Below are 17043 nucleotides of genomic sequence, written 5' to 3' on the forward strand. Positions count from 1 at the left end.
CATTTCACAGATGCAGAGGACAGGGTAAGAGCTTTGGTGCCACTAAGAAGAAATTCCAGGGGGCTGGTCCACTCACCTGTTCATACAGTTCCCCTCTGATCAGTGCTGTGGAGACCCTATTGATGACATCCCCGTTGGTCAGGAGCTCATCCCTGCCCATGGCCAGCCGTGCTGCTTTGGCTGGCAGCCCTGCCCGCAGGTATAAGCTGATGGCTGCCAGGTAGTCGCCCTGTCCTTCTTGGACCTCCCCAGCCTTCTCTTCCTGCTGGGTATCCAGCAGCCACTGGTAGTAACCCCGACGCAACTTATCTAGCATCGGGTGTCCCTGTTGAGAAATGCAGCATTGGTTGACGGGGCAAGGCAAGATGTTGTCCTACTCATCCTGCAGGCTCTGAACAACTAGCTCATGGCACCATGCTCCTTGCTGCCCAGTTAAACTAAGCAACTGCAGTTAGCAGAAACCACAATGCCAGTCTTGTGTACCACGCATCATCTATTCTTTTCCGAAGCCCTAGACACTCCTAAACCAATTTCAGTAGCTTTTCTCCCCCACTATTCACCCAGGTCCATACTTACATCACTGCAACCTTCCCTTCTCCTTGGAGCCCCTCCAAGCAGAAGTGATGTTCTGATAGAGCAGGTGAAAAGAACCCACACCTTGAATGTACTCCCAACCAGACAACTTACCAAGCAAGCCCAGCCCACCACCCAGTGCAGCTATATTCTGTACCTTGGCCTCAGCAACCACAATGCATTCATCCCACATGTGCAGCTCCTGGTACATGTCCATCGCCTCCTCTGTGGCATTCTGTGTCAGAGAGCAAAGTGTCAACCTGAAGGCTCAGTTTAGCAGACATGCTGCCATTAAGGTCTCACAGTGGACAGGGTTAGATGTGCAGAAAACACTTGAAAAAGTGTACCGTCCCCTTTACACAGATATACATCCTCCCTTACCCTCTTCATGCACCTCAGGGCAATCCTACACCTTGGAACAAGAAATATCTCCTATTTCATGGCAAAAACTCTACTCCCAGGAATAAGCAACCTCTTCCTTTTCTCTTTCACACCAGGACAGAAAATGCCCTGCTCAGAAATAAGTGAGACCTTTTCTGCTCCTGGCTCCTTTACTCACTTGTTCCAGGAAGATCATCTCTGCCAGCTTGTAGTTCTTGTCTAGCATGGCCAAGCGGGCACGCACCAGATAATGGTCTGTACCATCCCCACCCTGCAGACAACATCAGTTAGCTCGATCACTTTGTTGAGTGAAAGAACAGGCTCTGGAGTGGTACAAGGGAGGTGATTGCAGGTGGGCTCTGTGTCATTACAGAAACTGAAGACAGATGAGAAACACAGAAGTGACAAGACAGGAGCAATGTGAAATGGCTAGCCAGAAGAGGGACCTGGCAAGCGTGGATGAAGGATTTTGTCAGCAGTTTCTACATGACCAGGTCCTGGTCTCTAGCAGGATAATGGTGAGCATGGGCACAGAAGACAATGTCTATGCAAGTGTTTACAGAAAAGCAGCTGCCCTGCACAGTAGAAAAAGTTTGACTCACGTGCTCTTGAGCTGCCTGGTCAGCAATGGTATTGGTTTCATGCAGAAATCGAGCCTTGGCCATGTTGCCCAGAGCTGCAAAGCACCTGGAAAGAGCAAAACAGTTAGTCAATAACTGGGTTTTGTTGCCCACTTTTGGTCCATGAAAAGAAAATCAGAACCTGGGCAGCAGACCGAGCTCTGCAAGCTGGAGAGGTGGGCTAGCCCTGCTTCAAGAGAAGAATTTTGCCAAGACACGCCCTCTAGCCCTACTCCATGGGAGAAGCCATGGACATGACCAGTGCTCACAGAATCATAGAATAACAGAATGCTTTGGGTTGGAAGGGACCTTAAAGATCCTCCAGTTCCAAACCCCCTCCTACGGGCAGGGACACCTCCCGCTAGACCACGTTGCTCCAAGCCCTATCCAACCTGGCCTTGACACCTCCAGGGATGGGGCATTCACAACTTCTCTGGGCAACCTGGGCCAGTGCCTCATCACCCTCAGAGTAAAGAATTTCTTCATAATATCTAACCTAAACCTGCCCTCTTTCAGTTTAAAACTATTATCCCTCCTTCTATCGCTGCCGTCCCTGATCAAACATCCCTCCCCAGCTTTCCTGGAGCCCCTTTAGGGACTGGGAAGGGGCCCTAAGGTCTCCCCAGAGCCTTTTCTTCTCCAGGCTCAAAGCCCTGTCCAATCTGGCCTTGAAAACTTCAAGGGATGGGGCATCCACAGCTTCTCAGGGCAACCTCATGCTTCATTTCCCCATACTTCAGAGATGCACTGAGCTTGTCCATGTCTGTCAGCTCCCCGAAGCCTTGCTATACACTGCTTTGGGGTGTCATCAGCAAAAATTTGTGCTACAGAGTGATGTCTTCCTGTCCCCAGTTCTAGCATTACTGTCTAGGATGAAAGGGCAAAGTCATTGTCTGGAATAGAGAACACTTAATTCTCCAATGCAGTGAATATTCTAGGCCACACAAAAAATCACATCTTTAGTGAGACCGTAAAAAGGGTTTCTGTGAGGGATTCAGCAGAGGGAGTGTTTAAGACAGAAATATGTTATAGCTTCTTCCTCTACCTCTCTGCAATGTGCAGCTGTCTAGCTTCCAAAGCCAGTCTGCTTAGGGTCTTCCACATGGCTTCCGTCTCTGTGGACATTTCCAGTGTCTCCAAAAATGCAGTAGCCCTTAAGACAGAGAGATTTGCAGACTTTCAATAACAGAACAGAAGAGCTCTCTGAGAAAAGTCCTAGGCTGAGGCAGGAGCTTCCTAACAAGAGTTGCACTGAAAACAAAGCAAGCTGTGTGTGACCAGTTCTGAAGAGGACTGTATAACGTAAGGCTTAACGCATCAGGGAAAAAAATCAGTGATCAAAGCGATCCCTATCTGGGCTAAGGTACTTAGAGGCGTATGGTCACCAGAAGGCTGTAGCAGCGTGGGAGAAGTCCAAAGCGTGTCTGAAGTAACTCCCTGCTGCAAAGAAGTCTTTCAAGTGGTATCAGTGCTATGAACATGTGAAATTTTCTTCCCTGGTCGATTTTAAAGCCCTATAACCATGTCAGTCATATTCAGGTGGCTACCATGACTGCTTCAGTCAGTCAGTTTTCACCCTGCACAGCTCCTGAATGTTTCCATGACACTGTCACCATCCCTGGAGGGGTAGCAGCAAAAGCGCTTGAGTACCACCACTTCACACCCGGTTACTACAGAAGACACACTTAGTCACTACATTTAAGTGAAAACTGCCTTCAGTGAACTCCTGTCCGTGTCAATGGGACCAGACTGGCCAGTCTTTTGTGCCACAGAGTTGAAACCACAAAGCTGTGAGGATGAAAAAGCTGAATATTCACTCTTGAAGGACTCTGCTGCGCATTATAGCCAGACCTGGCATCAACTTCATGCTCTGAGACTAAACTTCAACTCTGTGTGGAAAGCTGTGCTGCTGTAGTTCATGGATTGATGACTCTCAGATGTCTGCTACGTGAAGTGGGCTACCTGCCATCACCATGTGGGGTACCTGGCACTTACCTGTGATAATCACCATCATCAATGGCAGTTCCAAACTCTATGAGGCCTTCGTCCAGGGTGTAGGACACAGTGTTCACCCCTTCAGACACTATCACTTCAGTCTTTCCATCATTCCGTTCCAAGTCTACAATATCCCCCTGGAAAGAGTACCAGCTGTCAACACTCCCATGTTTTCCAAAAGCATGTGGGGTAGCAGGGATGTGAGGAGAGCACTGCGACGGCTCTGCTGATTTAGTTCTGCTGAATGAGCTGACACTGAGCAGACATCATCCTTATCTTACCAGAGGGAAGGAAAAAGCCACTGAGCAGCTCCTTCCCGTATTAACTGTCTCCATGTTCTGCCAGAAATCCCTGCTACAAAGTTGACAAGATGAGCTCACATTTTGTCCAAGAGAAACTAGCAATTCCCTTCTGTCTTCCTTTTGCAATACTAGCCTGACTATTTCCAAACATGTGAGCAAGTAACAGAAACCGCTGGAGGTGGTCAAAGTCTCAAGAGGTTTACCTTCAGAGGAAACATGGTGACTCGCTCTGGAGCATCAATGTTATACCAAATGCAGAGGCTGTTTCTGTTCTGAGCCACCACCACATCACTGCCTGGGACCCATTGCACATAGGAGCAATAGTTCAAAATGGTAGTCTTGGTGCTGCTTTCAATGTCATAGAGCTGCAACTAGAGGGGGGAAGAGGAGAAAAAGGCTCAGCTGGGCTCATGGCTGGGCTGTTAGCTCACATGAACATGGTAGGAACATCTGAGCAAGCATCTTGTGAACAGGTATTACCAACCAGGAATCAAACTTTTTCCAAAATACATAGCCCAAACCTCCACACTGTTATTTATATGCCTTACTATCCAAGACTTAAGACCTTTTTAACCCCTGCAGTATTTTAAGCAGCATGCTCAGATCCTGCCTCCTTGATAAATACATAAACCAGAATACACCCTGAGAGGGTACTTCAATTCCCTCTCAGTTATAGAGCTGGAACAGGAGAATGGTCTCTTAATGCAAACAAACTGGGGGACCAAGAACGGCCTTCCTCTGCAGTTCTGGCTGAATTGTCCATCTTAGGCAACATACTATTGCAAGAACTGTTGCCAATAAGGTGAGAGGGTGCTTGTTTGTAAAATACACTGCCCTGAAACAAACCTGACAATTTGGAAGGTGTAACCTGACACAAAGGTGTATGATGCCTTGTAACTTAAAAGTTCTAGGCTGTCTCTGCGCCTCGTCATAATTGTCCTCACCTAGCAAAGATGAGACAGAGACAAGGGAATTGTGCTAATCTCATGACATACTAATCAAAAGAGAACAATAAAGTCCCTGTTTCAGTCTGTACCGAACTGGCTGGAGAAATATGCACAGACATAGCTTAGGAGAATTGTGGTACTGCCTGATTGAGGCTGGTGGCAGTGCCTAATGAAGGGGCTGGCTATGTAGCCTCTTGAGTTGTCTGAAAAGGAGCCAGAAGAGGCAGCAGTGATCTTGATGATGCCACTGCCTCTTGCTGAGACAGTGAATTACAGGACCCAAATATAAACTGAACAAGACTGCTGAAATAAATATAAAAAGATATGTTGCTGTGAAAGTTCTCTCTTCTCACATGATAGGACATATACGGCCTTGTGGAAATGGACAAGTCACAAATAGAAGCCTGTTTCACTTGCTGCAGGCTGCAATGACTGTTAGTACCTTTCTGAAGAGTGTCAGTGCAGCAAAACCCAAACAGAAGCCCTCGCTACTGGCAGTGATTCAGTCTCCTTTCTAGCAAAGGTTTTTCTTGATTCTTTTATGATACGTGAAAGTAGTGTCCTAAAGAGCTGTAGACACGGAACAATCCTCCTTCTGAGAGTTAAGAGGGTCTTGATTAGAGAGGCACTCTGATGCAGATGCAGGCATTACATTTTTTGCAAATCCACATTGGGCTGCTCCTTGAGGAGAGACTGAGGGAGCTGGGCATGTTTAGCTTGGAGAAGAGGAGGCTGAGGGGAGACCTCATTGCCCTCTACAACTCCCTGAAAGGAGGGTGGAGAGAGGTGGGGGTTGGCCTCTTCTCCCAGGTGAATAATGACGGGACCAGAGGAAATGGTCTGAAGCTGCGGCAGGGGAGGTTTAGATTAGATATGAGGAAGAATTACTTTACTGAAAGAGTGGTCAGGCACTGGAACAGCCTGCCCAGGGAGGGGGTTGAGTCACCATCCCTGGAGGTATTTAGGAAACGTCTAGATGTGGCACTTCAGGGCATGCTCTAGTGGCAGAGATTGTAGGTTGGTTGTTTGTGGTGGTTTGTGGGTTTTTTGGGTGGGTTTTTTTTTTTTTTTGGTTGGTTGGTTTTTGGGGGGTTTTTTTTGGTGCGTGTATGGTTGGACTTGATGATCTCGAAGGTCCTTTCCAACCATGAAGATTCTATGATTCTGTTTCTCTGGAATCACAAGGTACCTGTAGGATTCCTGGTTCTGTGATGGCCCAGAACCAGAACTACAGTCTTCGTGCAAGAAAGCCCATCTCCAGCACACTCTTGTGAGTGGTCTGTGGTAAAGAGTTTGTGAGGTAGCAGATGTGTGCACTGCAATCTTTGACTGCAAAGTTGAGCACTCTAGTTGCTAGCTGATCAGCGTGGCAGCAATGAATCAGCAGACAGGTAATTAATTGGAGATCTGTGATTCCCAAGCAAGAAGATATCTTTGCAACCCCTACAATCTATGATGCAACCTTAGGGGTCAAGCTGCAAAAATGACGGTGAGGAAGCCTGGGGTTCCTGTGTGAAATGTGAGGGGTGAATTCAGAGTTTCTTCCGAGATGAGGCTGAGAAAGTTCTCAGGGCTTTCAAGACATATGCATGTATTAACATAACACTTCACCCATCCCTGGACTAAGGAGAGAGGTACAGCCAACATGGAAATATTCTTCCACAGACTGACAACCCCCAACGCGATCTGAACTCTGGAGCAATTAAAACCATCCTGTGATGAGCTGCAGTGCTATAGCTGGGGTCTGCCACTCTGAACTGAGTGGAACTGTAATGCAATTGATAAATACACCTTCTGGCCTGCTGCAGTGAGCTTCTTCAGCTCTATCTGTACAGTTAAACTAAACAAGGCTAGTACATGAGGTGAGTACCTGCACTTCATAATCTGTAGTGTGAAACCATTACCATGATTTTGGGCATAATTCTGTCCTGGGCTTACTAGTGCTCTCCCAGACAACATTCAGTCATGGTCTAGGAATCAGCACAAGCCAAGGTCCATACCGAAAAAGCTACTTGGTTATGACTACCTATGTTTTAGAGAATTAGAGAGTTCACCTTACAGACATAAGCCAAGCTGTTGCAGAGAACACCTTTTTTCAATTTACATGTTTAGATGCAACATGAGGGTCCTCATCCTGAGATTAACCCACTTGTCTCCATCTCACAGCAGAAGAGTCTATGATCTTGATTTTCAGGGGTGATGAGATGAAGCAAGATGTTTAGTAACTAACTTCAGAATTAGCCGGGACTCAAGACCAAACATGCAATGCTGCCAGCTCATGCAATCTGAACGTGGTCTATCTTTCCCAAAGCAGTAGTCAAAAAATCAGAAGCACTTCAGATGTGCTTCTCACCTCCCTCCCTCCATTTGGGCCTATCTGTCTTTACCTCTCCCCAGGCATGCCATCTTGCCACACTCCCACAGATGTGCCCGCCTCACCCTCATCTTCTTGTCCCTGAAGAGTAGTTTGTGGCCTGTTTCATTCAGCTCCAGCCAATCAATCTTGCTGTCATGGCTGATAGTGCCAGCATTGTAGCTACCAACAAGGTCCACTTGGGAAGGAAAGAAAGGAAACAGTGTAAGTACCTAACGTGCCCCAAAATGCTGAACATTCAATTCTTTCCCACGGAGACCAGGTGCCTGGGACATAATTAGGGCAGGACCCACTGGCAAACACACTGTGACATGAAAAGCAGACTGCAGTGACATTTTATCTTGATGCCTTATCAACAGCAGTGACTCTCTCCACCCTTTTGTGCGCATGCACAGATTACAGGCACTGCAGGCAGCGATATCATCTGCTAAAGTGCACAGAATCTCAGGCCCAGGACAGTCACAGCCACCCCACAGCTGTGTCCGCACCAGGCAGCCAACCTGCCAAAAGCAGGGTACCCTGGTCTCTAGTGGTCTGCTGCCAGGCAGAGTGAATGCGACAGGGGCCTTCCGGGACACGCTGCTGGGCACAGAAAATACAAAGGTATTAGTAAGGTTGGCAAAATACAGGGGACAGAGGTTAACATTTACCTGTTGCTATAGTCTTGATGTCTATCAGATAAGCCAGTCTCTTGTTCTCCTCCACGCCTCTCTGCCTTCTCTCATTGATACGGACACTATTAGTAGAAGGAAATGATGACAGTTACCTTTACTACGTTCTAAATTCACAGGACTGAATCACATAGTCCACCCCAGACTTAACTGCAGTTTCCCCAAGCACATCGATCCTCTTGCAGTTCTCTGACCTGTGACTCTTGCACAGTACCTACAGCTGCCTCAAATGAGAGCAAACCTTTCTGATTCATGGCTTCACTTTGGAAGCTGCCCCTCTGGAACCAGGGTCCCCAACAGCAAATTAGTTACAGTTCAGCTTCCACCTCTGAGCAGCCCATGATCCTTCCTTCTCTTCAATCAGAAAATGGAGTATGGTATTTCAGAGCCACAAAGGAGGACACACTGGCATAGAGTCCATGCTAATGCTGTGGTAGGACCAGCTAGATGCAGAAGAGCCTGAGTACATGCACAGGAGGTCCCTCTTCAGCAATACTCAAGTCAGGATTCAATAAGCATGTACCAGAGGAAAATGGGCTCTTGTGCTTCTAAAACTTTACAACCATTAAGTGTAATCGAGCAATTAAATCCCACCATTAAGGCACATGGAAAATAAGGAGGTGACTGATGACAGCCAACATGGCTTCACTAAGGGCAAGTTGTGCCTGACAAATTTGGTGGCCTTCTGTGATGGTGTTACAGCATCGGTGGATAAGGGAAGAGCAACTGGTGTCATCTACCTGGACTCGTGCAAAGCATTTGATGCCATCCCGCACAACATCCTTGTCTCTAAATTGGAAAGACATGGATTTGACGGATGGACCACTCAGTGGATAAGGAATTGGCTGGATGGCCGCACTCAAAGGGTTGCAGTCAATGGCTTGATGTCCAAGTGGCAACCAGTGATGAGTGGCGTTCCTCAGGGTTCGGTACTGGGACCAGTGCTGTCTAACGTTTTTGTTGGTGGCACGGACAGTGGGACTGAGTGCACCCTCAGCAAGTTTGACAACAACACCAAGTTTGCCGACAACACTAAGCTGTATGGAGCAGTTGACACACTTGAGGGAAGGGAAGCCAGCCAGAGGGACCTGGACAGGCTTGAGAGGTGGGCCCAAACCTCACGAAGTTGAAAAAGGCCAAGTGCAAGGTCCCTGCACCTGGGTCGGGGCAGTCCCAGGCACAAATACAGGCTGGGTGGAGAATGGATGGAGAGCAGCCCTGAGGAGAAGGACTTGGGGGTGCTGGTGGACGAGAAGCTCAACATGAGCCAGCAATGTGCGCTTGCAGCCCAGAAAGCCAACCGCATCCTGGGCTGCATCCCCAGCAGCGTGGCCAGCAGGGCGAGGCGGGGAAATCTCCCCCTCTGCTCTGCACTGGTAAGACCCCACCTGGAGTACTGCATCCAGCTCTGGAGTCCTCACCACAAGAAGGACATGGACCTGTTGGAGCAAGTCCAGAGGAGGCCATAGAGATGCTGAGAGGGCTGGAGCCCCTCTGCTGTGAGGACGTGATGAGAGAGTTGGGATTGTTCAGCCTGGAGAAGAGAAGGCTCCGGGGAGACCTTCGAGCCCCTTCCAGTCCCTAAAGGGGCTCCAGGAAAGCTGGGGAGGGACTCTGGACCAGGGAGTGTAATGATAGGACGAGGGGTAACAGTTTTAAACTGAAAGAGGGGAGATTTAGATTAGATATTATGAAGAAACTCTTTACAGTGAGGGTGGTGAGACAGTGGAACAGGTTGCCCAGAGAAGCTGTGGCTGCCCCATTCCTCGAAGTGTTCAAGGCCAGGTTGGACGGGGCTTTGAGCAACCGGGTCTGGTGGGAGGTGTCTCTGCCCATGGCAGGAGGGTTGGAACTAGATAGTCTTTAAGGTCCCTTCCACTTCTAACCATTCTATGATGCTATGACCATTGTTCACTGTCAAAAGCAGATTACTCAGGTCCTGGTGTCTGGGTGCTGCATTCTACACAGTGGTACACTTCCAAGTGTCTATATCTGAGGTCACTCTCTCAAAATACAGTACTAGCCACACAGGCAGGTTTGACACTCACCTGACAAGATGAGGGTTCATGAACTCTGTGCGGACAGACCCTAGGATGTCATTGCTTCCATATTCCACCAGTGTCAGCTCTCCAGCATTAAAGATCATGCAGACCTGAAGGTGAGAGGGGAATACACTCTTACAGAAAACCCAGGTAAGCACACATACCTACCAGTGAAGTGTGCAGAAGACAACTCTGCTGCACACAAGTCTAAATTCAGACCCTCTGGGATGAGTGGGGAATTGTCCTTGGCTTCCTGTTGTGACTGACAGCTTTTCCTCAGAGTTGGGGATTTTAGTTCTGGGCCTATCAGTAACCTGCAGGAGGAGCCAAACTGTCACCCTGGCAGCTGTATTCTGTACCTCTAACATCCTCTCCGGCCGTTGCTCTTTTATTGCTCCTCCACCACACTGAGTGTGTTCTGTACCTGGCATATGGAAAGGGCAAGTATGGGGAGAATGCAGATCAGGATCTGCATGGAAAGGGTAAGTCCAGGAAACTCCTGGGAAACAGGATTTTCCAGAAGTGCAGCTGACACTTTTTCTGCCGGTGCACACACAGCTTTACTCACCATTCATGGGTATCATCCTGTCCCATCCAACTTACGTTCTCATTGTCAAAGAAGAACTTCTCATTCCCTCCAGATCCTTGCCAGGCTACCTACAATACAATGGCATGGAGTGAGCTCCTGCAGGGGACCAGGTTGCAGACATTGTGCTCTATTGTCCAGCTGTCAACTCCCACAACAGACAGCAAGGATTACACCCCACAAGGGATCATGTTCCAACACTTCAGCTGCCAACGGTGTTGTTCAGCCATTCCCAGCTTCCAAGTTCCTCACTTCCCTCTCCTTTTTTTAAAGTCTCCCTCTGCTTCAGACTCCTATTCTCTTTGTGTGGTATCTTACTGCCTTCTGGACAAGAGGCCTTTACATGACCAATGTACTCCCTCTATCCTGTTCTCTCACAGGCACTTCTCCACCTTCCCCTAGACTAACTTTATTATAAAAAGCATCCCCAGCAGCCCCTTTGCCTCAGTAAATCTTTTCCTCAGAACCTTCACACCATATGTAGCTGAAACAGAGATTCCAAAAAGACTTAAAAAAAAAAAAAAAAAAAAAAAAGCTTTCCCCCATGAGGACAGTAAAGGATTGGAACAGGGGACCAGAGAAACTGTGGGATCTCCATCCTTGAAGGTTTTCAAGACCAACCGGGATAAAGCCCTGAGCAACGACATCTGAATTTAATGTTGACCTTCCTTTGGGTAGGAAGTTTGATAAAAGACCTCCCAAGGTCCCTTGCAACCAAAATTATTCTATGAATCTTTGAAAATAAATGTATTGTTCCCACGCAGAAAACATATCCTTTGAGTTACAAAGTTTGACACTCAGGAAATGCTACAGATTTTCCAGTACCTCACTGAGCTTGTTGGAGCTGATGTCACCCAGCAGTAACGTGTCTGAGGTATGGGCCACCAGATACCTGTCTTTCCCTAAGATCTTCACCTCATCAATCTCATAACCATACTGGGATTTCAACACAACTCGAGTTCCTGTTGAGAGGTTCTTCACAATGACCTAGAGAAAGTAGGAAAAACCAATACAAGGCCCTGTTTCCACATACAGAGGAAGAACGCAGACTTCTTGCCCTATGGAATCATAGAATGGTTCGGGCTGGAAGAGACCTTAAAGACCATCTAGTTCCAACCCCCCTGCCATGGGCAGGGACACCTCCCACCAGCCCAGGCTGCTCAAAGCCCCATCCAGCCTGGCCTTGAACCCCTCCAGGGATGGGGCAGCCACAGCTTCTCTGGGCAACCTGTTCCACTGTCTCACCACCCTCACTGTAAAGAGTTTCTTCATAATGTCCAATCTAAATCTAACCTCCTTCAGTGTGAAACCATTACCCCTCGTCCTATCATTACACTCCGTGATAAAGAGTCCCTCCCTATCTTTCCTGTAAGCCCCCTTTAGGGACTGGAAGGGGCTCAAAGGTCTCCCCGGAGCCTTCTCTTCTCCAGGCTGAACAACCCCAATTCTCTCAGCCTGTCCTCACAGCAGAGGGGCTCCAGGCTTCGCAGCATCTTTGTGGCCCTCCGCTGCACCCATTCCAACAGGTCCATGTCCTTCTTGTGGTGAGGACTCCAGAGCTGGATGCAGTACTCCAGGTGGGGTCTCACCAGAGTGGAGCAGATGGGCAGAATCACCTCCCTCGCCCTGCTGGCCATACTTCTTTTGATGCAGCCCAGGATGCGGTTGGCTTTCCGGGCTGCAAGCGCACATTGCTGGCTCATGTTGAGCTTCTCGTCCACCAGCACCCCCAAGTCCTCCTCCTCAGGGCTGCCCTCCATCGATTCTCCACCCAGCCTGTATTTGTGCCTGGGACTGCCATGACCCAGGTGAAGGGACCTTGCACTTGGCCTGGTTGAACTTCATGAGGTTCTTATGTAACAGACAAAATTCGGATATTTAGATGTCCCCTCACATCATTTCACTCTGCTTTTTAAAGAAACCTTATCATTCCTTTTGTATGGGATGACAACTGTAATAAAGTGTGGAATTCTCACTTCTGCCATTTAGAAGTTTCTAGCCTAACCGGAGGACTACTCAGGCCCTTGAGGATGAGTCACCCTCTGAGAGTCCTACAGTCTCTCCACTGACTACAGCAGGGTGTCTAGACTGTCAGATCACCCTTACTACCTGCTTTTGAAACAGGTAAAGTTGGCTGAATTTAAACCAATTAAGGAGCCTGCATTTGGCATGGAGGTACCCCACACAAATTCACAAGCGAGGGAATAAACTGCATTGTCTTTGCTCCTAGCCAATTTCCACACAACTTTGATGCTGTCCCTGGAATATTCCCTATGCCTTTCCCGACAAGTTGCTATGAACAGTGTAACTGCTTTAAAGGGAGGAGGGAATGAGGTAAATGAACTCAGAGAAATCACCATCACTCCTAATTCTTTCAAGTATAGTTTTAATGGGGCTGAAGCTAACTACAGAATTTACAGAGTTCCCTCAGCTGATTACAAGGAATCTGCTCCTCAGGGGTCCGTATTGGGACCTGTACTGTTTAATGTCTCCATCAATGACACAGACAGTGGGATCAAGTGTCACCTCAGCAAGCTTGCAGATGACACCAAGCTGAGTGGTGCGGTGACACACTTGAGGGATGAGGTGCCATCCAGAGGGACCTGGACAAGCTCAAGAAGTGGGCTTGTGTGAACCTCATGAGGTCCAACAAGGCCGAGTGCAGAGTCCTGCACCTGGGTGGGGGCAGCCCCTGGTCCCAGGCCAGGCTGGGGATGGAGGGATGGAGAGCAGCCCTGAGAGAAGGGCTTGAGGGCTTGGGGGTGCTGGGGCAGGGAAAAGCTGGCCATGAGCCGGCACCGTGTGCTGGCAGCCCAGAAACCCCCCGCAGCCTGGGCTGCATCCCCAGCAGCGTGGGCAGCAGGGCGAGGGGGGGATTCTGCCCCTCTGCTGCGCTCGGGGGAGACCCCCCTGCAGTGCTGCCTCCAGCGCTGGGGCCTCGGCACAGGAGAGACACGGAGCTGTTGGAGCGGGGCCAGAGGAGGCCCCGGAGATGCTGGGAGGGCTGGAGCCCCTCTGCTGGGAGGACAGGCTGAGAGAGCTGGGGGGGTTCAGCCTGGAGAAGAGAAGGCTCTGGAGAGACCTTAATGCAGCCTTTTACTACTTAAGGGGGGGTTTATAAGAAAGATGGGGGCAAACTTTTTATCAGGGCCTGCTGTGATAGGACAAGGGGTAATAGTTTTAAACTAAAGGAGGGTAGATTCAAATTCGGTATAAGGAAGAAATGTTTTACAACGAGGGTAATGAGACACTGGCTGAGGTTGCCCAGAGAGGCAGTAGATGCCCCATCTCTCTAAGTGTTCAAGGCTAGGTTGGATGGGGATCTGAGCAATCTGATCTAGTTGAAGACATCCCTGCTCATTGCAGTGGGTTTGGACTAGATCACCTTTAAAAGTCCCTTCCAACCCAAACCATCCTGTGATTCTATGAAAGATTGGGCCAAGGACCAGAGGCAGATGACGGACAGGAAAGAAGCTGACGGCACCAAGAACTCCAAACATGTCTAGTTTTAGTAAGTAACCCTTTTCATCAACAGACATTACCTCACTGGATATTCTCTTACCTGGCTTGGTCCCACATATGTAATTTCAAATTTATTTTTATAAATGCTTCTGCGAAGGCAGCAGTCAAATTGTTCAACTCCTCCACAGAGAGTGCCCTGGGGAAACAAACACATTGCACACAGTCAGTGAATTCTGTTATGAAGAGGTATTCCAGACCATATTTCATGAAGAGGATCAAAAGTGAGACAGAAATCCACAGGTCCTGGATGCTCTGAGGAACACGGCTCAAGCCCCAGATGCATGAGGACCAGCCCTATCTTGACTTTTTTGAGAGAACAGAAATATTGAGAAATTCTCAGAGAAACAGAGCTTAGCAAATACTGCCACATACATGGCAAAGGAAGAGGAGAGGTTAATACACAAAGATTTGCAGAAAGATTAATTTAAAGAGCTTTAAGGAATTAAACTTGATAGAGAAAGGCAGACCAAGGCCCAATGGCTGAAAGTAGAAGAAAGACAACTCTGAAGTGAAAACATAGCACATAAACACAGGGTATAAGATCAGTTTTTATACTGCTTCTCACAGGTGCTCAGAGGAAAGAATGCTCACGAGACTGCTCTAGAGAAGCTATCCTGACCTTATTACGCTTCTATGAAAAAAGGAGGACTGCTGCTGCCAATGAGCCATTACACAATCCTCCATTATATTTTCCAGCTTCATACTCTGCATGCTGCACATCTGACTGCAGCAGAGTCCTTTGCACGACGTCTCAGCCCAGGCACCTGCATCGCACACCTTGGTGATGGTGTGACCACTCTTATAAGCTCTCCTTGTATCACGTCACTTTGTTCTCAGGAGCATGTGTAAGACTGTTCCTGGTGTGTGACTCATAGGCTCAAGGTTGCTGACTGATGATACAAACCGCACAGATCCGTGAACCATCCCTCTTCCACGCTAAAGCTGTGATGGTGTAGAGGTGAGCTATTTCTTTGGGTTTGCCTTCCTCCCAGGCGCTGCGGCGTGGGCTCCAGTTCAAAACCCGTAACCTGTGAGAACAGATGAGCCAGCAGAGATATGAAGAACTGCGTATGGTTGAAGAAGAAAGCAGCATAAAGGGGAGACTTTATCAAGCACCATACCTATCATAGCTGCCAATGACCACAGACTGGCCACCAGGACTGGCAGCTGCTGTGGTGAATTCCTTCTCCGAGAGGTCCCGGCTATAGTCAAAGGTTTGAATCACATTGCCCTCCTTCCCATAAGCTACAATCTTCTTATCGCAGCCTGCAGCCACAATGCTGTTGGAAGCCCAGGCGAGGGCATAAGGAGGACAGGGATGCATCACCAACTTACCCTACATTAGACAAGAAAGAACATCCTGAAAACGTGAATGGCTCTAGCCCCCAGCTGGCCTCTGTATTCAGCTATCACAACGAGACCAGTCTGAGGCCCTTCTGTAACGTCCAGTTCGTGAAGGTTGCTTTGTCTGCCTGCCCGTCTGTAGGAAGGTAGACAGAAACCAGAACTGAGAAATGTTTTGACTATTCCATGCGTTTAACTGGAAGAGAAGATTCCTGGTGCCAGAAAAAGACCAGTACCATTAACTAGACTGGGATACACTCTTAACACATCAGAGGATATAGGGGCATTCAGCGTGTCATTCTAGAGAGCAGACATACTCAAACTGCTTCAGCTGAAGAGAAAAGATCTGAGTGACAATAGCATTCCCTTCACCACAGTTTGAAGCACAGAGACTACGTCTTTTGGGGAGCAGCAGGAGGCTCAGGAGAAATGCTGGGTGACTAGAGTATCCCATCCACAGGCAGAGTCTGAACCTGGGATTCGGAGTTAACTGAGATAACTATACATTGCTTACTGAGAAGACGACAGTTGCTATTCCCTGGAACCCAACCTATTCAAGCATCATTCTCCTGGACACTCTAACATCAGATCTTTCTAGACACCTGAAAAGTCTTATGTCTCATACACAAAAACGTAATTTCTGCTCTTACCACTGCATTCAGTGTACTTCAAAGCATCTAGTCACTGTTCTGTCTTCATCAATGCTCCATAAAACCTACGCTAGCAAGCACAAACTGCAGCTCTTCTCCAGACTCGCACTCCCTCCATGGCCTGATCCCTTTCCAGAGCTCTTGACCTGGGGAGTAGGCTGTGCAAACAGGAATTTTGCTCACTGAAGAAGAATCGTTGATACCTGTGATTCACCTGAGCCCTCATCATCAAAGAAGAAGCGTACTATGGTTCCATCTGCATGGCCAGACAGGATTCCCTTCCCCGACACACTGCAAAGAAACACAGACAGGATGATGCAATACTGCCGTAAGACTTGCACCTTTATTTTCATATCCCATATCCCTGCCCACAGGAGCCAGTCATAGGGTCATCACTGATGTTCTTCATTAAAGGAACTTTTACCAAAGACAAGCTGGGTGATGAACACAAGAATATCTGGTACCTGTATTGGTGTCTGTAAAAACAAAGCAGATAAAAGTACGGAGAGTGGAAAGGAGAGCAGCCAGTTAAGTAACTTCATCATGTAAAATCACAATAACCAACTTTTGGTATTACTAAAACACAGACAGACTAAGTTACCTTAAGTGGAATAATAACTATGCACACAATTTCTTATAACAAGATACATGAAACAACTCTTGCATTGGAACTGTTCCAGAAATGAGGCTGGATATTGTGATGCCAGGAATCTCTAAAAGCAACACAATTTAGAGAAAAAAACATCTGGATAAACACTCCAGGCCTAAGTCCATTATTTGTAGCACTAACGTCTTGTGTAATTCTTGACACGAGCAAGGAGAAGAGGGCACGGAAGAGGAGAGAAGCCTAACATAACGTACTAGAAAGATACTTTTTAACGATGATTCAAGTATAGAATACAAATTCTATGAACACTTTAACAATCCAGGAATCATACATCTGTCTTCTGTTGATTGCAATCCCAGATTTGCCATTCATACCATAGCAATAATAGCATAAGCTGTGTTTAGAAATAAAAGAAGAGGGGGAGAGAGC

At 47.9% G+C, this 17043-nt stretch overlaps 1 protein-coding gene across 2 annotated transcripts in view; it reads right to left on the reverse strand.

Moving 5' to 3' along the window:
* IFT172 (intraflagellar transport 172) overlaps positions 1-17043 on the reverse strand; it is a 39387-nt gene that overhangs the window by 18642 nt on the left and 3702 nt on the right. Inside the window, exons 7-22 of one of the 2 annotated variants that reach the window (XM_054196878.1) lie at positions 16211-16298; positions 15135-15349; positions 14918-15041; positions 14054-14149; positions 11317-11478; positions 10509-10562; positions 9912-10015; positions 7843-7928; positions 7258-7370; positions 4075-4242; positions 3570-3706; positions 2620-2727; positions 1557-1641; positions 1133-1225; positions 731-808; positions 77-325 (exon numbers count right to left, since the gene is read on the reverse strand). In XM_054196878.1, the coding sequence (XP_054052853.1) occupies positions 77-325; positions 731-808; positions 1133-1225; positions 1557-1641; positions 2620-2727; positions 3570-3706; positions 4075-4242; positions 7258-7370; positions 7843-7928; positions 9912-10015; positions 10509-10562; positions 11317-11478; positions 14054-14149; positions 14918-15041; positions 15135-15349; positions 16211-16298 (1960 nt within the window). The remainder of the gene's footprint in view (positions 1-76; positions 326-730; positions 809-1132; positions 1226-1556; positions 1642-2619; positions 2728-3569; positions 3707-4074; positions 4243-7257; positions 7371-7842; positions 7929-9911; positions 10016-10508; positions 10563-11316; positions 11479-14053; positions 14150-14917; positions 15042-15134; positions 15350-16210; positions 16299-17043) is intronic. The other variant, XM_054196879.1, reaches the window with a different exon arrangement.

Source organism: Rissa tridactyla, chromosome 3, assembly GCF_028500815.1.
Source record: "Rissa tridactyla isolate bRisTri1 chromosome 3, bRisTri1.patW.cur.20221130, whole genome shotgun sequence".
Lineage (NCBI taxonomy): Eukaryota > Metazoa > Chordata > Aves > Charadriiformes > Laridae > Rissa > Rissa tridactyla.